The 19,726-nt window shown below is 35.1% G+C and overlaps 1 protein-coding gene across 2 annotated transcripts in view; it reads left to right on the top strand.

Annotated features, from left to right (window-relative positions):
• The window catches only part of RYK (receptor like tyrosine kinase), a 109,131-nt gene that overhangs the window by 51,179 nt on the left and 38,226 nt on the right, over nucleotides 1–19,726 (top strand). Inside the window, exons 3-9 of one of the 2 annotated variants that reach the window (XM_043997755.1) lie at nucleotides 1,529–1,628; nucleotides 3,304–3,438; nucleotides 5,089–5,142; nucleotides 6,544–6,688; nucleotides 9,529–9,629; nucleotides 11,628–11,762; nucleotides 14,557–14,643. In XM_043997755.1, the coding sequence (XP_043853690.1) occupies nucleotides 1,529–1,628; nucleotides 3,304–3,438; nucleotides 5,089–5,142; nucleotides 6,544–6,688; nucleotides 9,529–9,629; nucleotides 11,628–11,762; nucleotides 14,557–14,643 (757 nt within the window). The remainder of the gene's footprint in view (nucleotides 1–1,528; nucleotides 1,629–3,303; nucleotides 3,439–5,088; nucleotides 5,143–6,543; nucleotides 6,689–9,528; nucleotides 9,630–11,627; nucleotides 11,763–14,556; nucleotides 14,644–19,726) is intronic. The other variant, XM_043997754.1, reaches the window with a different exon arrangement.

Below are 19,726 nucleotides of genomic sequence, written 5' to 3'. Positions count from 1 at the left end.
TATCCACTGCGCCACCTAGCTGCCCCCTTGACTAGAATTCTTACACACTTTTTCTGTTACTAACTGACCCACTTACTTGTGGGACCCTATCCTTAGGTCAACTTAAGAGTCATTATTAATGCACATTGATTTTTCAATATTTAAGACTGTTTCTATTTCATCATCAGTAACCAGCCACAGTGATCTTCCCAATAGATGTAGCCCAGTCTTCTACCTCATTTATATTGTTGATAGCAAGCTCTTCTAGTTGAAGAAACAAGGAACTCTGAAGCAGACAAAGGAGGAAGCATCAGTAACCACTATCATCTTGACCACCATCTCCCCTCAGACCTTGATGGAGACAGCCCAGTACCTTGTACCCCCAAACCTTGGGAGTAGCAGGGTGCTGTAACCACCAGAACTGCTTCCTGGCCACAGCCATCATTGAGCAGAGAATCACTAAGCAATTCCTGTAGAAAATGGGCCAGCCTAACTGCTACCAGCTAGGTTACTAGATAACAAGTCCTAGCTAGCTAGCTGCTACCTACGGGGCAGACAGGCCAGCCTAATGGAAAAAGCAAGGCACAGGGCAGGGGGCAGCATATGCCAAGCACATCAAATCACAACTGCCATATTGACACCATCTCCCCTTAGACCCCAGTGCAGATAAGTCAAGAACCTGGATTCAAGAGCCCTGGGAATAGTGATGCTTCCAGCCTGGTGCCCTCAGCCATCATCCTGGGAAGCCACCCCTGGGAAGATGCAGCCTGGCAGCTGTTCTGCAGGTGCTAAAGCCACAGCCACTGACAAACCAGGAAAGAGAGTTCTTGTCACCAAAGTCTTTGACACTGTTAAATGGTTCAGTACCAGCAACAGATATGGAAATGACCTGAACAAAGAGACATTGCCCCCTGCTTTGCTGCTATCCCCTATGGATCATGGGACCTTTCCATTTGAGTTGGAGCTAAAATTTTCCATATGTGTCATCTCCCCCATTAGAATGTGAGCTCCTTGAGAGCAGGGACGGTCATAATTGTCCTTTTGTATCCTTAGTGCTTAGCATAATGCTTGCATACAACATTTATTAGAAATGCTTCCTTAATTCATTCCCAAGAGTCCTCCACCCACCCCTCTCCCTACACTTTATTTTGAGAGTGCATTAATTTGGGACTTTACTAGCCATGATAAACCAATAAGCACTTCTTTTTGTCAGTGGTTCAACAAACCCCATCACATCCTTTTTGGCTGTTCCTTTCTGTGTTGCTTCTCTGTGGCTTCTTTATTGTAGTATCAAATAATTGAGGTTGCTATTTTTTCTGAGGCTTTTTGAGGTTTTACTGGATATTGTATTGTAAGAAAATAAACATTTTAACACAAGAGCATACAATAATTGTTCATTTAGTTAAATTTTGAACATTGGCTTATCTTTTTGGCCATTTTAGTTTTCATAAATGAATGATTAATTCATTTTCCAAGTAAAATAAATTTGAAGTGTTAATGTCTCATACTTTATCACTTAGAATATTTCTATATTCTCTCTCTTTTATAGGTTGAATATAAACTGGGATTCCAGATAGACAATCCTGTGGCTATGGACATGCCCCAGGTCAACATTTCTATTCAAGGGGAAGTCCCACGCACTTTATCAGGTGAGTAATTTTTCATCAATGGTAGTAGTATTATGTGTTTTTTTTAATAAGAAAATGTTTTCATTGCTAGGGAGTGGATGAATAGCAGCATAGAAATTTCAGAGCTGGATCCAGGAATTTATGGTTCCATTTACTTCTCTCAAATTCCAAAAAGAAAATGAAAATGAGCACATTATGGGACAGGACTAGATCTCAAGCAGTTGTGTAATAAGCTATCATACCCATAAAGTATAAATGGGATTTGAAAAACTTTCTGTGCATATTCAGGGACTTAGATAAAAAATAGATTTATTACATAAATTCTGTTTTATGAGCCTTCCTAAGCCTCACTTTATTCACCTACAGAAGAAGAAAAATTATTCCACCATCTTCACAAAGAATATTGTGGAATATGGCAATTTCTGAATAAGATTACCAGCCCATAATTTTTCATTTGTCCTCTTCTCTCTTTTCCTAGGCCCCTGTTGCTTGCTTCCTCCTTCCCTGAAAATGTTTTGCATTTATTTTGTATATGTTTGTGTTTTCTTTGAATATTCAAGTTTCTCTGTATGTGCTGTAACCATGACATTTTCTTTGACTCCCCTCTTTGCCACATCTCACCTAAGCAATCAGAAGCCAAATCTTATTTCTACCTTTACAGTTTCTCTCTTATCTTACCTCTTCTCAGCAAGGACAAATACCACCTTCGTGGTTTTTAGTTAACCTCATCACCCTTTGCCCAGATTGTCTCAAGTCCTTCTTCCACACTGCTGCCCAAGTATTTTCCTTCAGGTGCTAATCTGATCATATGACTCCTCTACTCAGTCTACTCCAGTAGCTCCTGATGCTTCTAAGCTGAAATATAAACTCTTCTCTTTAGCCTTTAAAGCCTTACACACCTTGACCCCAATCTGTCTTCTCAGTCTCTCTGGACATTTATTCTCCTCCTATACTCTGTGCTATAGCCAGACTAGCCTTCTCCCTGCTCCTCATACTCCATCTCTGATCCCTGGACCTTTGCATAGCTGTCCCATGTAACTGAAATGCTCTCCCTCCTTACCTCCACCTCATCCCATTCCTCTCTTCTTCCTTTAAAATGCAGCTCAAGCACTATCTTCTGCATGAATCCTTTCCTGATTTCCCTTCCTCCAACTGCTAGTGCCCTCTTTCCCAAACCACCCTGTATTTAACAATTTTGTAGATATTTATTCACTTTATATTTGTGCTTTATTAATTTACATATGTACATGGAGTCTCCCTATTAGCTTACATGTAAGCTCATTGAAAGTAGGAATTGTTTCAGTCTTTGAATTTATATCCCCAACACCTAGCATAGTAGGCACTTAATAAATTCTTTTTGATTTTATTAATTGATACTTCCCCTCAAAGGAATGTGAACTGTTCCTTGAAGGCAAGGGCTGTTTTGTTTTTGTTTTTCTAGCCTCAGTGCCTGGCTCATAGGTCTTTAATATATGTTTATGGATAAAATGAATTTCTCTGTATTTATACCGGTTGCTTTTACATGTGCAGCTCAAAATTACTTTCAGATGTATTTAGCCCATTTTAAATTATTCACTTGAAATGATGACATTTTGAAATCCTTTTTTCTAATTATTGAAGGATCATCTTTAACTTTCGTTGTTTTTTAATCATTTGTTTATGTGACAATTTTTTATGTGTGTTTTTTTTTTAACAGTATTTCGCGTTGAACTTTCCTGCACTGGAAAAGTAGATTCTGAGATAATGGTACTAATGCAACTCAACCTGACAATAAATTCTTCAAAAAATTTTACAGTCTTAAATTTCAAAAGAAGGAAAATGTGCTATAAAAGTAAGGCATCCAACTTTTTGAAAATGATTTTTTACCACAGTTGTGAGTCTAGTTTTTTCTATGTAAAGGATTCATAAGACTTTTGTGATTCCTTTACAGATATTACAATGAACATTTGCTTATATTTTGCAGATGAGAAAACACTTATAAAGTAAATTCAGAGATAATCCCCAGATTGGATATTAACTAAAAAGATCATTTCCTTTTAACAGAAAATCTCTTACCAAAAGAGTTAATATGTAGCAAAGAAATATTAGTTCTCGTTATATAGGGGTCATTGTTGTAGCTAAAGAACCAATACATGGTTGTTCTACAAGATAGAAGGATGTAGATTGAGTCAGGAATGAGGTATCTGGCTAGGTAATCTCAGTATTCACCTAAACTACTAGCTAAGTGCCAAATTGCTATGGAAAGGAATCTGTCCTCAATGTGAATATTAGCCAGAGTGGATATTTCCTGGCTAACCATTTCCAAAAACATGACAATTAACAATTATTATGTCTTGTATCAGATATATTTTAGATTTATTAACAATGCCAAATTTAATGTTAGTAATTTTTTAAAGTAACTGGATGAATTCAATAGTGATACCTTTTCTTTATAAAATATTTATTGTGCTGACTTAACAACACTTAATTAAAATTTTAGTAGTAATTTTATATATATGTAGCAATATTCATCTAGCCATTACTCATTGTATTAAATTTACTGTGAGTGATGTAGTGAATAAAGTGTTAGAGTTAGAATGAAGAAGCTTGAGATCCACTCCCAAACAGTTATTAGCTTTGTGACCATAGGCAAGTCATTTAACTTCCTGCGGCATCAGTTTCTTTATTTGTAAATGGGAATAGTACTTATCTCACTAGGTTGTTGTGAAGATCAAATGATTAAATGAGATCATGCATATAAAGACCTTTGCAAATCATAAAACTTCTATACTAGTATCTATTTACCACAGTGTTTCGAAATCATTCCTGCCCATTGCTGTTTTTGTAAATGAGTAAATTAAGTTATATTTTCTTTCAAAGTTTAGCTTTCATAGCCAACAGTGGATTATTAGATATTTTAAAATCTATTTTGCTTATCCTGACCCTTTGTTTTGTCTTTTTATACTGGAGCAATTCATTCTTTTTATTACTAATCTTATCACAATTTTGAACTTCTAGAGAGTGGGAGTAAGGATGGGGGGAACAAGTGAATGTAACACATAGTACACAGTCTGACAGTGCAATAAAACTGAGTTCTCTTTTTAGCTTTGCCATTAACTAAGTCTGTGACTTTGGGCACCCTCATTTCTCCAGGCCTCAGGTTCCTTATCTGTAAAATCAGTGACTTGGATTAGAATATTCCAAGGAACCATTCCAGGTCTAAAAATCCATGACACTAAAGCCAATGAAATTTCAGTTATCTAAACATTTTTCTTATGTGACACAGCCATTTTCTCGACGAGAAGACATAATTGTTTAAAAACTTATTAAATTCAAAACACGTATAAATGGTATTAATTTAGTTTTGACTATCTCATAACAAAGATCTTCCTTATTTGTTCTTTAATAACATTCTTTTGCAAAACAGAAAATTAGTATATTTAAGAATTTTCTAGAAATGAAGCTTGACTTCTAAAGTATCTTTTATTACATTTTTGATCAGAGCTTGAAGAAGTCAAAACTCCAACTTCTGACAAAAATGGCAACAGAACTATTTGTAAGTATACTATTACTGGATTTTGAAAAATCATTTTGGGAAAATAAAACATGAAGCTTTTGTATGAATAACTAATTCCCTCTATATAGCTGTAAAAACTGGTAACATGGGAATATAAATTGGTAATAATTTGTATTTGTTTCAGTTTAGTTACTTCCTTTGTCTTAAGCAAATAAAATTTAAAATTATGTTAATTCTATTTATTTTACATTCTGGATATTTTGTTATTCAAAATATTCTGGATATTCAAGTTCTGGATATTTGGTATACAAAGCAAGGTAGCACATGTTGTATTTATGACATAGGAGATAATTATAACATAGGGATAGGAGAGAATTTGCTCTTGAAAAAAAAATATGAGGTAAATATAAATGAAGACAGAATGGAGGATGAATGAAGATAGGATTTGAAGTTTAGCATTTAAAGAAGAGGAAACTCAAAATGGAGTTTTTTCATCCCTATACTGGGTAAAGAAAATGGTGGTGGTATGAGAGTTCTGAGAAGAGAAGATTTGAAGCATCAGCCATAGGGAATGTAATAGAGAATCATCCTGTGTTCTCTTGGACAAAGATCTGTTTGGTTCTTGATTTTTATCATTGTATTGGTCCTAGTTCTGCTTACTTTCTTCTGCTTCAGTTCATACTAGTCTTCCCATGTTTCTTCTAATTTCTTATATTTGTAACTTATGATATAATAATATTTCATTACATTTATATATCAATTTTTGCAATCATTGTCTGATCGATAGGCACCAACTTTGGTTTCTAGGTTTTCCTACCACAAAAAAAGTGCTGCTATGATATTTTGGCATATATGGGACCTTTTTTTCTGTATGTTTTTGAACTCCTTACAGTACATGTCTGATGGTGGAATTGTTGTGTTAAAGGGTGTGAATAATTTTAGTGAATTTTCTTGTAAAATTCCAGATTGTTTTCTAGAATTAACAGCTTCATTAATAGTGTATTAGCAGTCTTGACTTCTCATGGCCCCTTCATCATTGGCTATTTCTCCAAAGTTGGGTGAATGATTTTTATATGTATCTACTAGAATTTTTGTTAAAAACATTTTTCTTTTTCTTTTTCCTTTTTTTTTTTTTGTGGGACAATGAGGGTTAAGTGACTTGCCCAGGGTCACACAGCTAGTAAGTGTCATGTGTCTGAAGCTGGATTTGAACTCAGGTCCTCCTGAATCCAGGGTCCATGCTTTATCCACTGTACCATCTAGCTGCCCCCAAAACACTTTTCAAAGAATAAGTGTTTGTATGAATTTATACTAGTTACTAATTTACTATAAACCTTGATTAATGTGAAATTTTTTTCTTTCTTAAAAAGGAATAATATATTTTAAAAGAATTCACATATTCATTGTACTGACAAAAACATATATTTTTTTAAATTTCAGATGATCCTGTAAATGCAGCTCCTACCACTTCTACTCGTGTGTTTTATATCAGTGTAGGGGTTTGCTGTGCAGTAATATTTCTGGTAGCAATAATATTAGCTGTTTTGCACCTGCATAGTATGAAAAGAATTGAGTTGGATGACAGGTACTGTATACCATTTAAAAAAATTGCTTCCTAATTACATGTACCCAGAGAAGAACAAATGAGGAAGAAAACAGGTTAGCTCTAGCCACATAGGGAAGAATTTTGTAGCTACTGTTCTGGTGTTTATTAACTGTTGGAAGTATTTTGAGATGATTGTGGATGAAGTCTAAGGGACTTGATTGTACCCAGTTCCTCTCTTCAAAATGTTGTCTTAGTTGATTTTTTTTCAAGAGGGGAAAGAATGGAATGGGAATGGAAAAAGACAAGGAAAGATTAGAAATTTCATTGTAATTGAGAGGATACACAGAAGAGGCATCTTTGAGGGTGTGAGAGGGAAAGTACATGACTACACAGAATGGAATAGTGCCATGGCGAGGTTTTCATTGCATTAACATCTTAAAAGAAGCCTGAGGATTTTTAAAGTAAGTTTAACTCAGAGGTATGGAGGGAAGATAAAATAATTTCTAGGGATCTTTATGAGGTTGGAAGTTATTCTTTTTTTTTTGGAAGTTATTCTTTGACATACTCTATATGCTAATCTCTAAAGATGAAAGTGAACTGTCCCTGAGATCTGGCTAATTCTGGGTAATAATTCTCAGTATTTTTTGTATGTATATAACCTGTATCAAATTGCTTTTTGTCTTGGGGAGGGGAGAGGGAAGAGAGAGAGGGAAGGAGAAAAATTTGGAGCTGGAAATCTTGTGAAAACAAATGTTGAAAACTATCTTTACATGTAATGGGAAAATTTTAAAATACTTCTATGATTAAAAAAAATAAAAGAATAGACCCATAAAAAAGAAATAAAAAAAAACAAAAAATAATCAGTATTTTGATTATGTTTGGAAATCTGGAAAAATTTCTTAAACCATAATCCATGGGGGAGGTATATATAACTGCCTTTGCCACTGTGAATGTAAAATAGGTACTTGGGATGTGTTAGGCTATAGGGTAGTAAAAAGATGAATAAGGTGATTCTTGTCCTCAAGGAGCTTCTTGTCATTTAGTTGGAGAAATAACCTACAGAGATACAAAGTGATATAAGAGTTAGAAAAGGGGAGACTTTACTTCAGGCCAGAGTCCTCCTCCACCCTGGAGGATATTGCATTTGTGTTAGATTTTAAAAGATAATAGGGGGCGGCTAGGTGGCACAGTGGATAAAGCACTGGCCCTAGATTCAGGAGTACCTGAGTTAAAATCCGGCCTCAGACACTTGACTTACTAGCTGTGTGACCCTGGGCAAGTCACTTAACCCCCATTGCCCAGCAAAAAAAAAAAAAAGATAATAGGATTTTGATCAGTGGACAGATCAATGAGCAAAAGCAGTTAAGTACAAGATGATGTATTCAGGGAATAAAATGAAGTGATTAAGTTTGGCTAAAGTAGAGATGTATTTAGGGAGTAGATGGAGATAAGGAGTAGATTGGAAGCAGATTGTATAGTGTATTTACTGGAGGGTAAAGGTGTTTGTTCTTTAATGAATAGACAATAGAGAGCCATTTAAGGTTTGAGCAAGACAAATGTGATAGTTACAGAATGAATCAATTGGAGAGAGGGAGAGACAAAAAACAGGTTCTCAGAGTTTTTTTCAGTAGTTTATGAACTTTCCTTTAGCTCGGAGCAAAATGTGAAAGGTACTACTATAGAAAAGAAAGAAGCAAGTGCTAAGAAGGGAAGGCTATCATATCCAACATTGATCTGATACATAATCCCTAATTCCTCATCCCTTTCTCTCCTATCTACACCACAAAATGACTAAAAGAACATAGCAGATTAAAGAGCAGTACATCAGAGAGTATTTCCCCCAGGGCAAGGGCGATCTGTGTGATCCACTCAAGTGACCCATAGGTAAACAAATTTTAAAACTGCATTATTATAGCAATTTTGAACATTGGTTCAAAAATGTAGTCTCTTTCTTTGCATGATTCTTGTATTGCTAATAGAAGAGAATATCATAGTATTATATAACATGAGAGAATATTGTAATATAACAATTGTTATAGCCCCCCTCCAAGCACATGTTTTAAAAGACCCCAATTTTATCCATTTTAAAAATTGGAGGATTATGAGGCAGAGTTGATGCAGTCTACTGTAGGTTTCTATAGGTGCATAAAATATAGTGTAATTTTATATGTGTATTGCTTGGTTGTTTTGCAGTCTCTACAAACCACTTTGCTTTTAGGCTGTCTTTTTTCTTTTTTAAACATATTTAACTTTATATCCCTCTTATTAAAAGTAATCTAATAATAGTGCATAGTTTTAATTTTCCTAGAGATAATCATTATAATCATTATAAATTTATTACCCTAATATTTTGTTAGGTAAGTGCCATTTTGATGCGTAGCAATCAGAAAAAGTTCTATAGTTAAGATTACCAGTTAAGATGTAGATACCAGATGATGGCCATATATATATTAGGAAAGAAAAATTGTACAATCTCAACCAATACCAATTTCAGCATGAAATATGTCACTATGGAGAAATAGCCATTATTCTGATCTCTCAGGATTTTACAATAATTTTATTATTATAATTACTCATCTATATCTGGCTTTTAGCATCTTGTTACATGTAACACAATAGGTACAAGAGGTAGTCATGGTACAGCAGATAAAGAAATGGCCTTGGAGTCAAGAAGACCTAGGGATGTGTGTATGTATACATAAATGTATATGTATTTGTATATATAAATACACAGACATGCACATACACACATACGTACATACATACATACATACATACATACATACATACATACATACATACATACCTACATATATATGAAAATAAAAGAAAAGTAAAAATTCCTCATGACAGTTGACTTTTTCTCAAATTCTTTTCAGCATCAGTGACAGCAGTAGTTCACAAGGTTTATCCCAGCCATCTACGCAGACAACTCAGTACCTAAGAGCTGATACTCCTAACAATGCAACACCTGTTACCAGTAAGAGTTAATTTAAATCTAAAGCCAGTTTACTTTGGTCTTGGTTGTTAGGCTACTAGTGATCCTAAGTGTCATATGCATATGTGGAACTTAGGGTTGATGTTCAAGATTTGACTTCTGCTTTTTAGATCTGTAGAAATTGTAACTTTTTTTTTAATTGGTAAATTTAAAATATATTAAGTAGACTCACTTTAATAATATTTTAGTTTGGGTGAATTTCTAGAGATTCAACATTATTCAAATATACTTAGATTATTTTCTCATTTATATTGAAAAATTATGAATTGCTAATTATTTGAAGGAAAATAAATTCAGTATACTTTTTAAAAGCAAGAAACTTTGGATTTTGATTAATGTATTATCAAATGTAGTTTATTTACACTTCACATGGTATCCTGATCAGTAGTGTTTTTCAACAATGTAACTGAACTCTTCAACCTCTCTCAATAATGTTTTTCAACTCTTATAATAATGTTTTAAAACACCTTTATATTGTCATATGAAAGATTTTCTGAGAAATGTGTTTGGTTGTATGTTAACTGACTTTCTGAGATAGTAATTGATCTCAAGCACTTTACTCCAAAAATATGTTGGAGTAACTATTGCCATATTGGTCATGTCTTATAGATCTGACTGCTCCTTGTTTTACCTAATTCCCTAAGTAGCATATTCAATATGAAATGGAAACTTATGGTATATACAATTTTCCTTTGTGTTCTTCTTTGTATATGGAAATATTCTTATTTTGGTGTTAAAGTTCATAATAAAACATTAAAAAAAGATCTATGCATTTAGTGAGGATGGGTGTCTTTAAAGAAAGCCCCTCAAAGATGACTTTTGTTCTTTTTTATGTGGTCATTGGAGAAAGGGTAATCATAATAATCAAAGCACTTGTATAACACTTAAACTTTCCTTACAACAATCCTATGTCATAGGTAAATTAGCACACCATCAATTAAATTGCTAACCAGTAATTATTCCTCCTTATATTGAAAAGTTATATTCTTAGTTCTTCTGCCTTCCTTCTTGTTTTCCCATCATCTCATGATTTGATTCTGACTCGTAATTAATAATCTCCTTTTTTGCTTCCAGGCTGCTTAGCAACATTTTTGTCTCTGAGTGAATAACTTTACTCAACATTTATAAATTTAATTTCATTTTATTGCTAGTAAAAATGAGGGGATGTTAACACTAATTTTAAAATCCCAGCATGGTATGAAGTTAAAGATTAAAATATTTAGGAAATGTTTTATATAATTGCACATGTATAACCTATATCTGATTGTTTAACCCCTCAGGGAGGGAAGGATAGAATTTGAAACTCATAACTTTAAAAATTTTTATTAGGCAAAAAAGATTAAAATATTTAAATGGCACACATCTTGTTAGAAAAGACATATGCTGGGCAGCTAGGTGGCACAGTGGATAAAGCACCGGCCCAGGATTCAGGAGAAGCTGAGTTCAAATTTGGCTTCAGACACTTGACACTTACTAGCTGTGTGACCCTGGGCAAGTCACTTAACCCTCATTGCCCTGCCCCCCCCCAAAAAAAAAAAGAAAGAAAGAAAGAAGAGACATATACTAATAAAATCCTCCTTTGGGGGAATAATTAGATCATTTCTAATAGGGGCTTTTTTTCAGATTTGCAAAAAACTGTCCAGAAGAGGTCATCAGTTTCACTTACGGTTTTCAGATTGCTTTGCTTGTAACAACACACACACACACACACACACACACACACACATACAATTGCAATAGTACTAATTTTAATAACATATTGCTGTCTGCATCTGATTGTTGCATCGTGTAGGTGAGGGATGGATTATTTGCCTAGAATCTTAAGTTTGTTTTCAGGAGGAAGAATCTTAACATTTTTCCTTTAATTGTTTTTACGTCTATTCTTTGAGTATTAACTATTTAATGTAGGTAATTATGGAAAATGATGGTCTCTAATTCTTATTATAAGGGTATTTATATTAGTTTTGTTTGGCTTTGTTGGCTCCTCAGGTTATCCTACGTTACGGATAGAAAAGAATGACCTAAAAAGTGTCACTCTTATGGAAGCCAAAGCAAAGGTCAAGGATATAGCAATTTCCAGGGAGAGAATAACACTAAAAGATGTTCTCCAAGAAGGTATGTATCCTCTCAAAATCAATTTTTCAAGTTACCTATTTTAAATAGAAAACTATTCCTCTAAAGTCAGTATTTAAATATCTTAACCAGTAAATATTTAATATTTTCATATCAGTTCTACAGTAATCACAGAAGAAATGGCTTTGATCTTCATATATTATCATAGAAGAAAAAGACTTTTTTCCTTCAAAAGTGTTATTTATACTTTGTTTTCTTTGCATCCCTTAAGTTCACATAATTTGGAGGGTTGAGTTATCTTCTTATTTAATTACCTCCTCAAAGTAGTATTTTATTTTTCCATTGTGTTGGAGAAGAGAAGGTTGATTATATCACAGGAGAAGGAACTTAAAAATCAAAGGGTGCTTCAAGAAGACTTGTCTTCTTTCAGTTGTGTAGTTGTTAGACTAAGAGTTAGGTTTCATAAGCTAGTTGGAAACATATGGTGGACTCTGCTTAATTTGGGGTTTTGTTTTTTCCTATCAGTTTGGGCTCCAAGTTTATAAAGCTGTTTCTTCCCTAGGGATTTGAGCTGCTTCAAATTTCTGTCATTTGACTGAGTGGAAAGCCTTAGTATTTCTGGCATAGCAATCTCTGAAATATTTATTGCTTTCATTTGGAAGACTTTGAAGTATATTATCTTAAAGAATAATTTTTCCTTTAGGAAAAAACAACTCGAAAGTGGCCACAGTTCCTTTGTCCATTATTAAATAGGAATATCTTTTATAGCTGTCTGTTTTCCAAAGGTGTGCTCAATTTTTAATACTTTCTATAACCTGGGAATAAGCAGGCTAAATAGGAAATGGCCAAATGAAACCTTTTAGAGTTGGAGTGACTTAATGAAAAGAGAAAATTTTGAATGCAAAGAGCTATTTTTACCACGTATTTTTACTTAATGTAATTTAAAACAGTATATTTGGATTACTTGCAAATAATTAAAAGGCATCTTCACTAGGGAAAGAGCTGCTCTATGGCAAGGAAGAGGAGCTACATTTTCATTGTAGAGGTAACTCCCCCACTAATGGGTGATTGTTACATATTCTGCAATTTATATCCTTAAAGAGACACTGGGGAGTGAAATGACTTGCCCAGGGTTACACAGTTAATATTTGTTAGAGTGAGAACTTGAAACCAGGTCTTTCTGAATTCATGTCCAGCTCTAAACACTGTAAAATGCTGCTTCTCTATACCCTCATATTTCATATAAATTATAGGGAGTTTTTGCAAAAATAAAAGATATTAATTTTCTCTGTAACAAGTCAATCCTCTGTTTCTGTCAAAGAAGCTAGTGATTAAAGAATAGTGACACCATCGCCAGTTTTTTGATTGAGGCATTTGTATAATAATACCTAATATACAGTACTTTACCTTTCTGAAGTGCTTCACATGTATTATATCATTTGATCCTTCTAACAACCATGTGAAGTGTAGGTACTTTTATCCATATTTTACTGATGGGAGAAACAGATTGGTTAAATGGCTTGCTTCTGGCCATATAGCTAGTAAGTGTCTGAATCAGGATTCAAACTTGGATGTGTTGATCAGGTAGAGAAGAAGATTGTCCACTACTTCCCTTTTTTGCATTGAGGTTTTCTTGGTTTTCAGAATTAAGTGATGAGGCAATGGGGCCAGAATCTAGGGAGTTACCTTTACTGGTTGCCCTGGCCTGAAGTGGTCAAACTCAGGCTAGGGTAGGTCAGATGGGGGATTGATATTGAGAGATGGGGAACGGGATGAGAAAACAAAGAACCAATTCTCTCCAGCTTCCAGAAGAGGGAGACAAGCACCAGTGCAATCATTGTACTCTTCCTAATTATGGATTAAGCCCAGAAATCACAAATTCTAGTTGAAGAGTACCTTTTCTGAAGATGAGATTTTTCAGTCTAGATTGAACATTTTAAAGAATATTGCATTATAGCTGTATCAAAAATGTATTACTTTCAACCATCTTACCTTTTCTCCTCCCCTAACGTGCTCTTAACTTAGAAGTTAAAATCAACAAAGCACTGTCTTCTGCTCCAGTCCATCTCCCACCCAGCTGTCAAAGTGATCTTTCTTAAGCACAAGCCTGACCAAGTTCCCTCCTCTTTCTCCCCTATTAAGTAAAGGCCTTTGGCTTCCTATAACCCAAAAAAGGTTATAAAGTCCTTTCCTACCTGTCCAGTCTTTTTCCTTCCATGTACTCTGCAATCCCATGACACTAGTCTCCTTGCATGCAACACTCCATCTCTGAACTGAGTATTTTCACTGACTTTCCCTCATGCTTGGAAACCTATTCATCCTCATCTCCACCTCCTTCTTTCTTTGTTGGAAGTCCTCATGTACTGGTATGGAGAAAAAGGCACTTCCTTAAAGTCTTACCTTCTGCAAAAAGCCTTTTCTAGTCCTCCTTTACCTTAGTGCCTTCCCTCTGAAATTATCTCCATTTATCCTATAAATATCTTGTTTATACGTAATTGTTTACATGTAGTCTCCCTCATTACACTGTGAGATCAGGGATATTTTTTCCCATTTTTATCCTCAGTGTTTAGCACACAGTAGGTGCTTAATAAATGTTTGTTGACTAACATATCCTTTCATAGTTTGCCTACTTTCAGCATAACCTCTTTATTAGGATACTCAGCACAAATAATCAAATTCTGACTGGAAAATCTGTTTAACTTCCTATAGCACTATTTTGTTGACCACGATTACTGTTTTTCTATGTGTTTTGAAGTTACCACTGTTTTTAAGGTATTTAAATTGACAAGTATTTTTTACTTACCATATTATGTCATCTGAAATATTTTTCTTTTAGGAACCTTTGGACGGATTTTCCATGGAATCTTAATAGATGATAAAGATCCTAACAAAGAAAAACAAGCATTTGTGAAAACTGTTAAAGGTAGGATTTTTCACAGTGTACTAACAATATTCTTTAGGTAAAATATAAACACTAGACTGGCTTAGCTAGGTGGTTCATTCACATAATTAACTTATATAAAGATATTTGGCATTCTTTTTTTTTTTTTACATATAAGGTATTTTATTTTTTCTGTTACATGTAAAGATAGTTCTCAACTTTTGTTTATACAAGCTTTACAATTTCAGATTTTTCTCCCTCCCTCCCCTCCCTCCCCCCTCCCCTAGACAGCAGGTAATCTGATATAGTTTATATCTATATATCTATATACATATACATATAGATGTATATATATATATCTATACACACACATATATATATACCCATAATAACATTAATCCTATTTCTGCATTAATCCTGTTATAAGAGAAAAAATCAGAGCAGTAATGCAAAACCTCAAAATAGAAAAAAAAACAACAGCACCCAAAACAAAAGAAATAGTATGGTTCAATCAGCATCTATACTCCACAGTTCTTTTTTTTTTTTTCTTGGATTTGGAGATCCTCTTCTATCATGAGTTCCCTGGAACTCTTCTGTACCATTGCATTGGTGAGAAGAATATAGTCCATCACAGTAGGTCAACACTCAATGTTGATGATACCGTGTACAATGTTCTTCTGGTTCTGCTCATCTCACTCATCATCGGCCCACACAAGACCCTCCAGGTTTCTCTGAACTCCTCCTGCTCATCATTTCTTACAGCACAATAGTATTCCATTGTATTCATATACCACGACTTGTCCAGCCATTCCCCAATTGATGGGCACCCCCTCAACTTCCAATTCCTTGCCACCACGTAAAGAGCAGCTATAAATATTTTTGTACATGTGGGTCCCTTTCCCCCTTCCATGATTTCTTTGGGAAAAAGACCTAAAAGTGGAATTGCTGGGTCAAAGGGTATGCACAGCTTTATCGCCCTTTAGGCATAATTCCAAATTGCTCTCCAGAATGGTTGGATCAGTTCACAGCTCCACCAACAATGAATTAGTGTTCCAATTTTCCCACAGCTTCTCCAACATTTATTATCTTCTTTTTTTGTCATTTTAGCCAGTCTGATAGGTGTCAGGTGGTACCTCAGAGTGGTTTTAATTTGCATCTCTCTAATCATTAGAGATTTAGAGCATTTTTTCATATGGGAATAGATAGCTTTGGTTTCTTCATCAGAAAACTGCCTGTTCATATCCTTTGACCATTTCTCAATTGGGGAATGACTTGGATTCTTATAAATTTGATTTAGTTCCCTATATATTTTAGAGATGAGGCCTTTATCAGAAGTACTGGCCTCAAAACTTGTTTCCCAGCTTTCTGCCTCCCTTCTAATTTTGGATGCATTGCTTCTGTTTGTACAGAAATTTTTTAATTTAATATAATCAAAATCATCCATTTTGCATTTTATAATATACTCTATCTCTTCTTTGGTCATAAACTGTTTTCCTTTCCAAAGATCTGATAGGTAGACTATTCCTTTCTCTCCTAATTTACCTATGGTATCACCTCTTATGTCTAAATCGTGTATCCATTTTGACCTTATTTTAGTATAAGGTGTAAGATGTCTATGCCTAATTTCTGCCAATATTTGGCATTCTTAATCATAGAGCAGAAGGAGATTGTTCTTTCAGATCTCAGATCATTCTTTTTTAGAAATAGAAAATGAGAAAATGGACTGACATACTAAAATGTTTAAAATCCATTGGGGGTCATCTTGTCTGTAACAAACTAAATTTTACACAAATTAAGTCCATTGTTATATGATCCTATTTTGTGAGTCAGTGACTCTGTTAAGCTGAAATTCTGTCCTTAGTTATTAGATTTCCAAAGTTACTATTTTATCCCATTCTAAATAAATATAAGCTAGGTTGTGAATAAAACAAAGGTTAACTTTGATAGCATTTTTCTTTAGTTGAGATCTTTTTGCACCATCTTTTGATATGTGGGTCTAGGTTTTTCTTTTCTTTTTTACTTACTAGTTGGATAGATTTTGTTCATCTGAAAAGAATCAAGATTTTAACTCAAGTTTATTTACATGGCTTCTTCATGAAAACTAGCAAACTAGGGATAACCTTTAAAATTCTATAATTTTTATTTTCATTTGCTATTTTTTAAACCTTATTTATGGAATATTTAAAATAATTTACAATTAATGTTTCTCTTGGCCAATTTTGGAATGAAATAGAAATATATACTGTTTTTCACTGTGCTCCATATTTGTTGTTTTACTTCTTTAGGTATCACAAGACATTCTTGTTTTGGAAAAAATACTTAGCCCTTTTTACTATGCATATAAGGCCAATGTTGTGGATTAATCACATTTAATTGTTTGTGAAATAAATATTACTGGTGCTTAAATTCCTAAATATAATTTAAAGAATTAATTGAACATTTTAGGAATATCACAAGGATATTGGATGTTGTTTTGGAAAAAATGTTTAGCAACTTATTTACTGTGCGTTTAAGGCCAGTTTTATGGATTAGTTACATTTAATTGTGAAATAAATTTAGCAGTGTATATGTTCCTAAATGCAGTTTAAATAATTAACACGTTAGGGATTTGTCTTTAGAAGAAAATGTGATGTGATGAAGAGACTAGTGGACATTTAGTTAGTTGTGAGGGCTTGAATCCCATTTTTTTACTTAATATCTGGTCCTAGGCAAATCACTAATGCTCTCTGGGTCTCAGCTTCCTTTTCTGTGAAATGGGGCTTTCATCTTGTTGTTGCCCTTTTCATGGCTCTTCATGGTTCCATATTGCTTAGAGGCTTAGGTCCAAACTTTTCCTCTATAATGTGGCTTCATCTGCTTTATTTCAGTTAATTTCCCAATGAGGAATTATGTGCTTGTCAGGTAATTGTTCTTTGGGTTATTCTTCAAGATTAATAAGACTAGGGGCAGCTAGGTGGCACAGTGGATAGAACACCGGCCCTGGATTCAGGCGGACCTGAGTTCAAATGCATCCTCAGACACTTAACACTACCTGTGTGACCCTGGGCAAGTCACTTAACCCCAATTGCCTCACCAAAAAAAAAAAAAAAAGATTAATAAGACTAAATGTCCAGTTTGCTGCCTTTTCTTCTATTATTTTCCTCTTTGGAATGCTACTTTCCTTTTTTCCCCAACTATCCATGTTCTGTTTATTTCTTAAAGTCCATATTAAGTCTCTTCTTTATCTTGAAATCCTCTGTGATAACTCCATGCCATATTAAACTCTTGTGAACTATTTCATGTATATTTACAGTTTTGTATAATTAGCAGTTCATTGTGTAGTGATGTGATAATATATCTGTTATTTTTTTTTTACCCACACTGTAAATTTCTCCTATGTAGTGACAGTTCCTTATACTACTTTGGAGCTTACACCTTCCTTCCCACATATGCAGCAGAGGAACAGCACAGCACAGTAGTCACTGGCCTCTGAGTCAGACTGGGGTTCAAGTCTGACCTCTGACCCACACTGATGGGGAATTGTTGAACAAGGCCCTTAATCTCTTACTGCTCTGATCAACCCACTAAGACTTTAATTTACAGAGAAGTTGCTGACTTGTATTGGTAAGGGTAGTTTCTTCACCGGAGAATTCCCTGTAACAGTGAAATTAACAGTTCAATTCCTATTCTAATTATGTCTACTCAGGGTTACATCTTTCTAATCTTCTGCCACTCTCCCTATACTTGTTCCTTCCCTACTGTCTTCAAACATGCCCATGTTGTCCACATCTTTTTAAAAAAATATCCTCCTTTCCCCTCTTCTTCCCTCCCTTCAAGCTATTGTCCTGTGTTTTCTTAGCCAAATTCCCAGAAGAAGTGATCTGTCCTGGATGCCTCTACTTCCTCTCTGTTGTTTCTTCAGCCCTTTGCTTCCTGTATTCTGAACTTATCATGCTTATCTGAAATGGCTTGATCCAAAGTTACTAGTGATCTTTCTCTCTCAGTTAGCAAATCTGATTGTTTTTTCCTCGGTCTCCATCCTACCTGATCTCTTTGATACATTTAACACGGTTGGCTGTCCACTTCTCTCCAGGTTTTCATGACACTACTCTCCCCTGGTTCTTGTACTACCTGTTGGACCACTCCTTAGGCTTCTTTAACTTGTTCCTCAGCTACAGGTCTGATTGGGTCCTCTGCTGTTGTCTCCACTTTGTCTTGGTGTCATCATCCGCTCCATGGACCTAATTCTCATCTCTATTGAGGTGACTACCAAATATGTATGTCCAGCCCCATTCCCTCTAGTTAGCTCCAGTTCCACATCACCCATTCACTACCTATTGGACATTTCAGACTTGGTGTCCTGGAGACATCTCAAATTCAGTGTCAGGCAGTCAGTAAGCACCTATTAAGCACTTGCTGTGTGCTTGGCACTGGCACTGGGGATACAAAGAAAGGAAGAAATATGGACTCTGTCCCTAAGGAGTTAACATTCTGGGTGGTGGAAAACAAACATACAAAATCCAGGGAAGCTAAGAGTCAGAGGGAAGGAGGGAGGGATGGAGAGAGAGAGTCTAGGCATGGGGTTCAGACAGTTGGGAGATGGAGTGTTGTGTGTGGGGAATGCCAAGAAGCCAGCATAGGCATATAATAATAATAATGGATGTGGAGGTGAGGGAAGATTGGAAAGGAACGAAGGGGCCAGATTGTGAGGAGATTTTTTCAGTGCCAAACAGGCCATTTTATATCAGATCCTAGTGGCAATAGAGAGCCACTGGAGTTTATCAAGTACTGGGTGGTGGTGGTGGTGGTGGTGGTGGTGGTGTGATGTGATCCAACTTGAGCTTTGAGAGAATCATGTTGGCAGCTGAGTAGAGGATGGATTTCAGTGGGAAGAGACTTGAGGCAGGTAACCTAACTAGAAGGCTATTAGAGTAATGCAAGTGTGAGGGTGGAGGCTGGGTCCTGGAGAGAATAGACTTCCAGCACCACCTTCTCCATGAAGCCCTTCCTCATCTCCTCATCTCCTTCTCCCCCCCCCACACACCTTTCTCTGTTGGAAGTTATTGATCTCCTTCTTATACAAGCTAGTGAATGAGGGATAGCATTTCCTACGATGTATTCTGTGAACTTTTGAACTTGTGCTATA

This window comes from Dromiciops gliroides, chromosome 3 (genome assembly GCF_019393635.1).
Source record: "Dromiciops gliroides isolate mDroGli1 chromosome 3, mDroGli1.pri, whole genome shotgun sequence".
NCBI classification, from domain to species: domain Eukaryota; kingdom Metazoa; phylum Chordata; class Mammalia; order Microbiotheria; family Microbiotheriidae; genus Dromiciops; species Dromiciops gliroides.
The sequence above is the reverse complement of the archived record's forward strand: the minus strand, read 5'-3'. Positions and strand labels throughout refer to the sequence as shown.